General features: G+C 44.0%; 1 protein-coding gene across 3 annotated transcripts in view; it reads right to left on the bottom strand.

Annotated features, from left to right (window-relative positions):
• Positions 1 to 6: 6 nt before the first annotated feature.
• Positions 7 to 6,219, bottom strand: part of LOC119311760 — an 8,671-nt gene continuing 2,458 nt past the window's right edge. Inside the window, exons 4-5 of one of the 3 annotated variants that reach the window (XM_037587459.1) lie at positions 4,768 to 4,886; positions 7 to 4,639 (exon numbers count right to left, since the gene is read on the bottom strand). In XM_037587459.1, the coding sequence (XP_037443356.1) occupies positions 4,615 to 4,639; positions 4,768 to 4,886 (144 nt within the window). In that variant the 3' untranslated portion in view covers positions 7 to 4,614. Of the gene's footprint in view, positions 4,887 to 6,219 lie in introns of all 3 variants that reach the window. The other 2 variants (XM_037587460.1, XM_037587461.1) reach the window with 2 other exon arrangements.

Here is a 6,219-nt window from a genome sequence, read left to right as displayed (position 1 = left end):
GGGCAGGCTAAGCTCGGGCTTGGGATTAGGGCCAACAAGAATGCAATCTAAAATGATGATTTAGATATTTTAAATTTATGTATAATTTAGGACATTCTGGAAAAAAATTAGCAGGATTCCAAGTTAAACAGAGGTATTTGGAGCTTAAGCATCCATGAGGACAGTTCATAATAATAAATGCAAAACATCTGCTAGAAAGGCCATGTGCCAAAAACAATATTATTCTCATACCATAACTACTCATCTGACATAGTATTATTATATATGCAGGCTGAAGACATGCATCTAGAATCAAAGATTTCTCCCAGATGGGAAACCAAAGAGAGGAAAATTTCAATGACGAGTAGATTGCATTGAACAAGAGAATCCTGCCAGTGTGAACGGTGAACCAGAAGCAGAGCCACGTAGCCAGCGACCGGGGAACATGCTGTCCACGGTAAAATGCTTGAACGGCAGACGACGAGTAGAGACTTCTTAAACGAGTACGGACCGGGCCTGGACCGTAGTCTTCTAGCGACACTTGCACACGCTTTCGCTGAAGTTTCGGCTGCTCGACGAGTTGCTGGTGCTAGTGTCAGCAACTGTGTGTTGAATATGACAACGTGTTATTTTAGTCGATGTTGTGGTAGCACTATTGGGATCTCTCATTTAACTAACATATCTATCGTGTTGTGGCATGTGTGCATCGACGGCGACGGTGTTGTTCTCTGTTCAAGGTCCAACGATGGTCATGGCGAGGTCGTGGCCGAATACATGGAATCATGTGTAGTCCACCTTCCACGTGTTTCCTGTGATTGCCTCCGCCTGTTCATATTGAAAAGGTTCTTGATGGGCTTCCAATCATTTTCTACTCCTGTTGTTTCAGTATTCTACTGGTCACTTAAAGCAAATGAGCTGGTGGAGCATCTACAACCGGACACTCACTCTCGAACGTGCGGATAACCCGGTCATTGCCCGGACCGAAAAACGTCATCCAATCGGATCCCTGAAAGACAGCCCAAATGTTCGGGTTGTCCGGCATCTCTCAAATCTAACCCATATGCGGGTGGGATATGGAACGTCCGACACGTACGACAGGTCGGACCTACCCCAAATTCGCTCGAAATTGATCAAGTCCACCAAATCAACCACACTACGCACACGACTGTGCTCCATTTCCCTCGTCTAAGCTGTCGCCCTCCCCCCACCCTTGCTCTCCATCTGCGTCGTCGTCCTCGCTAGTTGTCCGACCTCGACACTAAGGGCCTTGGTTCCCACCGCCGCCATGGATGATAGCTCGGCGAAGTTTGTGGCGCTCCCGACTGTCGCTGCTTGCAAGGCGGAGAACATCTCCCAGAGGAAGCGATGCTCTTGGCAGCGCGTCTGAGAAGCTACAAAGAAGGAACCTACGGAGAAAGAGGTCATAGAGATGGACTTAGGCGCGTCTGGTCTTGCGATTGCCTCCGCGTCATCCTACCTACTCGCGAGAGGGAACAAGTTGTCTGGCGTTCCCAACTCCGTTCCAACATCCGAATGGGCCATCTTGGATGGCTGGACGTTGGAAGATGCCATTGCGGACACGGTGTACTGCTCAGTGCAACTCCAAAGGCAGCGGATAAAGCCAACATCGGGCATGCCCACGTGTTGTTCGATGAAGTAGTCAACCAAGACATGGTACAATTTGCCCCATATGCCATTGTATTGCTTGCTTTGTTTGTTGCACATACCATTGGATCAATTTAGGAATGGTATTTTAATGTGATGCATATTTTTTTATCAACATGGTAAATGATGGTCAAGAGCCTATGCATTATGGTTTGGGTGATACCAATTCCTTGATGTTGTGCAAATATCACGCACTAAAATAAAAAGGTAGCAAAGGCAAGAGGCTCGGCATTCACAAGCCATGAAGATGTGTTGTTGTGTGAATCTTGGTTGTCCACAAGCATATATCCAATTTGTACAACCAAACCAAGGGCAAGCCATTCACTTTGCCCCGTTGTTGGTTGAAATTGAATGTGAAACCTAAGTGGCAACTCGCCATTACAGAGCTTGAAAACCTCACCAAGGAGTTGAATAAAAACAATGGCTCAAGCTCCCAACAATCTATTGGGCTGGTTAACGATGATCAGCAAAGTGGAGAAGCGGACGGAAAAGGAACCATGCCAAAGACGAATTGGCAGGTGGTGGGAAACAAGTAGAAGAAGGGGAGGGCCACGTGTGACAGTGCGACAATCAAAATGTCCGTGATGGGCATTTTTTACGCCCAAGAGGAGCAAAAGGGGCGAGGTACAATATCTTCTTGGATGTTCAAAGGGAGATGATGTTGTTCGACCGGGAGAGGGTGAAAGATAAGATGAGCATTGAGAGGGGGAAGATAGATTTGGGGAAGCAAGAGAAATGTGCAAAATAGGAGCTTAAAAAGAAGAAGACAATACAAACAACTGAGCTCGACAAAGAGAGGTTGAAGCTTGCAAGGGGCACCGAGGATCCGAGGATCATATTGCATGACGCTAGCCTCTTGAACGAGGAAAGCAAGAAGGGGCTACACATGAAGAAAAAGGAGATCAACCCGCAAAGAGAGAGGAGAATGATTCATTCTTGTATCGCCTATCTATGAGTGGTTAAATTTTATTTTGGCATGTGTTGATTTATTTGCTTTGCCGAATTGTTGAATTGGTGATAAAGTGATGTTATATATGTGATGGAGGTTCATGGTTTTGCATGAATATGTGGGGTATGGTTGTCTGGGAGGACAGATGAGGGCTGGTCGGCGCTGTCTGCAGGCGCATGCACACGTCCGCGAACGTTTAGGGGGTCGAATTTGCCCAATCCGGTGGTCTTAGAGCCACGAAACTTCCCATATAGAAAAATACTTTTATTTATATGGAGCAATTATGTTAATGAAACACATAACTAACAGTTAATAGGGGATTAGAAGAACCCTAACACACACCAAATCACCACCTACACCTAGTCAAGACTTGCATTGCTTTATCAAATGAGTTTTATTAGCGCAAAGGTCATGTCAAAACGATAACAAAAAATGAGTTCAGCACCCACTCTCTACAAAATAAAGATCTACACATACATGCACAACTACACACATGACGACGTTCATAAGCTCTGAGCGGTGTGGATTAGGTCTAATCCTTGACATAGGGTTCATGCATGTCCCTCCCAAGTTTGTGTATTCGTGTCTATTCTTGGCCATGTTGAGATCCCAAGCGTTTCGCTAAGGATTCTCTCACCAGTTTCGCTTATCTTAGAGCATGCCCAACCATGGCATCCTTGATCCCTCATACCCCAACAGGGGGGCAAGCATGCCCAACCATGACATCCTTGTCTGGACAATCAAGAACATTCCCTCTTACTGCACGACAACTATTCAGTCAGTGTGGATTGTTGAATATGCTCATATGCCCCTTGTTAGGATGCGACCCCTCTTATATGTTATCCTTGCCATAGTTCATGTGTTAATTTGTGAGTCTTGTAGGACCTTATGTAGATGCACAATTATGATCCCAAGCCCCTCAATCTATGCCTTACAATTTACACCTTAAGGATATGGGTGCAAGGAGTTATAAAGGGTTATCCCAAATGAAATGGCACTACCCCATCCTTTGTCAGTGTATGAGGGGGTTTGAGGGTCAATCATCGATGTGAGCCTCTTTATTAAGGTAGATCCCCTACTTACAAGTGTTCTCTCTCCTAACATTACATCGAGAACATACATCGTTTAAAATGACATATATCGGTCAGATATGCATTTGAATTGACATCATCGTTTTCTTTGTGAGATTTGTTTGTGGCATGCTTGTCTTGTATCCCATAGTATCGAATTGGGTATGTGGCCAATAGGCAAAAGAATATGAGGGTCATCGACCATAAGACCGAATGTGTATCGAAGTAAAAGTAAAAAAGAAAAATAGATTAACCTAATTCATGATGTAATCACCAAAACACCATCACGAGTGTTAGTGGCGGAGCTAGCAGCATGTTAAGCTTGGGGCTACACTATGTTGACTAATAAATTTCTGTGATTTTCTATACTTTGTATGAAGGAATTATAAGGGAAGTTGTTGCTAGGCCTAGGGCTATAGCCATAGTTTCCCCAGGCCTGTCTCCGCCACTGACGAGTGTGGTAATGTGTGATACACGATGTTCTTGTCAAACAAGGGATAACTTTCACCTTGAAGAGGGCAAGCAAGACATGATATATACATCATCGCACCATCCTTCACTATCATCCTAATACACTGAGAGAACCATTAAATCTGATATACTAGTGTGCATTGATCAACTGCCATCCTTTGGACTCGTTTTCAACTCATATGATATTCACTTTCGTTCTTGTCCATATCTTCCACCTATTCTTTGGATTATGACTGCTTGCATAGAGGAGGAGCTAGGTTATGGAGATAGGGTGGGACCATCTTTTAGGTTAAGGTTGCACGGTAGCATGATGATTGCGATGTGGAGAGGATGATGGCCCCAGACGAAGTCATTCCAAATTTTTCTGGTCTCCAAAGTCGCGGTCTCCAACTTTGCCCTTTGCATCTTAAAATTCCTCTGAGCATCCATTGAAAAGGTTGTAGAAGTCCAAATATCATACTTGTATGTCATCAAAGATTTCTAAGAGCCACATGAGTCAACCATCCTAACAAGTGGCAACATAAATTAGTTGAACTCGTTGCAGCCCGAATATTGGACCATGATTTTCATTGCCAAACCATTAGTATAGACCATCAAAAGTACAATATTTATGAAAATAGGAGAACCACTAACCAAAACAAACCCGACGTCAACATCACCGCCGCTGCCATCAATTTAGACCAAAGTTCTTGATAACAATTACACCAAATCAGGAGTCTACACATAGGAAATAAACACCCATGAACTTCGGCCTTTTCCACAATAGCCACATTAGGATGACAAAGGATCAAAGATGTAAACTGGAGGGGAGTGAAGCAACTACAAATTTTTATCTTTCCTTAGTGGATTTTAGGGATTGTAGAATTATGAGTTCTCTAGAAATATAAGTAAGTGAAACACCATGTACGATAAGCAATCTAGCAAGCTAAATTACTCCAAACAATAATAGGAGCTAGGAAAAGGATAACCAAAGTGGACATGGAGACGAAGATGTCACTTGAAGTTCACGTCCTTGGAGGGACGCAAACTCCGTTTGAGAGGTGGAGAGCAAACAAGGCATTGTGCGATACCAAGTCTCGTCTTCTTCTCCCTAAGCCTCGTCCAACAAAGCCCGAGCTCAACCAATTAGGGTGAGTCTTAAGGTGACTTCCAACCTTCACAAACTTTGGGGCAATCCACAACTTGGAAGCTCACGAGTGACACCAACCTCCTAGGAATCTCCAACCTCCAAGAGCAATAAGATCAAGAGGCTTGGAAATTAGCTCAAATGCTAAAATCTTTTGGTCAAAGGAGGGGAAAAGCTTGGATCTCAGCTTGGCTTAACTTACCTCTAGACACCCTCTCAAATCTCTCTCTTCCAATCCAAGAGAATAGCTCAAATGGGGCCAAGGAATAGTGGAGAATAGCAATGGTCCTAAATCTGAAGTTTTGCTTGCACGGGTAGTCAACTCCGATATATATAACTAAGTAAAAAAAACAATCGTCTTTTAGCAGAATCACATCCAGACGGTTCGGGATAATTAGCCTAGATGGCCCATGAACCCCTATTACTAGGGATTCAAACTAGTAAATGCATTCAAAATGCTCAAGTGAAACAGGATGCCAGACAGCCTGGGATAGTAACCAAACTACTTGGGGGCAAAGGCTAGATAGAGAGCTGGATGGTCCGGTTGGGGCTTCACCCCAACCAAACCCTATCTCAACATGTCAGGCCTTGGACAATCTAGGTAATCACGCCAGATAGCACGACCTAGAAACCGAGCGGCTCCAAGTAAAGGTAGTACACTATCGCAAACCATCGGTCTCCTTGGATCGATCCTAGTCATTCTGGTGTACATCTAAACTGTCAGGACTTGCAACCCCAGAATGTCTAGCCTACCTTGAAAGTTGAACTTGAATCTTTAGACTTAGCAATTCTCCACTTCCGACGTAGTTTCTTTGGGGCTTGTTGGTGGCAAGATAAATATGATTAGCACTAAACAACATCTTTGCCATCTTTGTCCTCTCTTAACAGTGAGACTTCTCTAAAGACTCAATGGTATCACAAAATCACCAAATAACAAAATAACCTCCGGGAGCTATTCC

This window comes from Triticum dicoccoides, chromosome 5B, assembly GCF_002162155.2.
Source record: "Triticum dicoccoides isolate Atlit2015 ecotype Zavitan chromosome 5B, WEW_v2.0, whole genome shotgun sequence".
Lineage (NCBI taxonomy): Eukaryota > Viridiplantae > Streptophyta > Magnoliopsida > Poales > Poaceae > Triticum > Triticum dicoccoides.
Note: the sequence above shows the minus strand (reverse complement) of the source record. Positions and strands in the feature narration are given on the sequence as shown.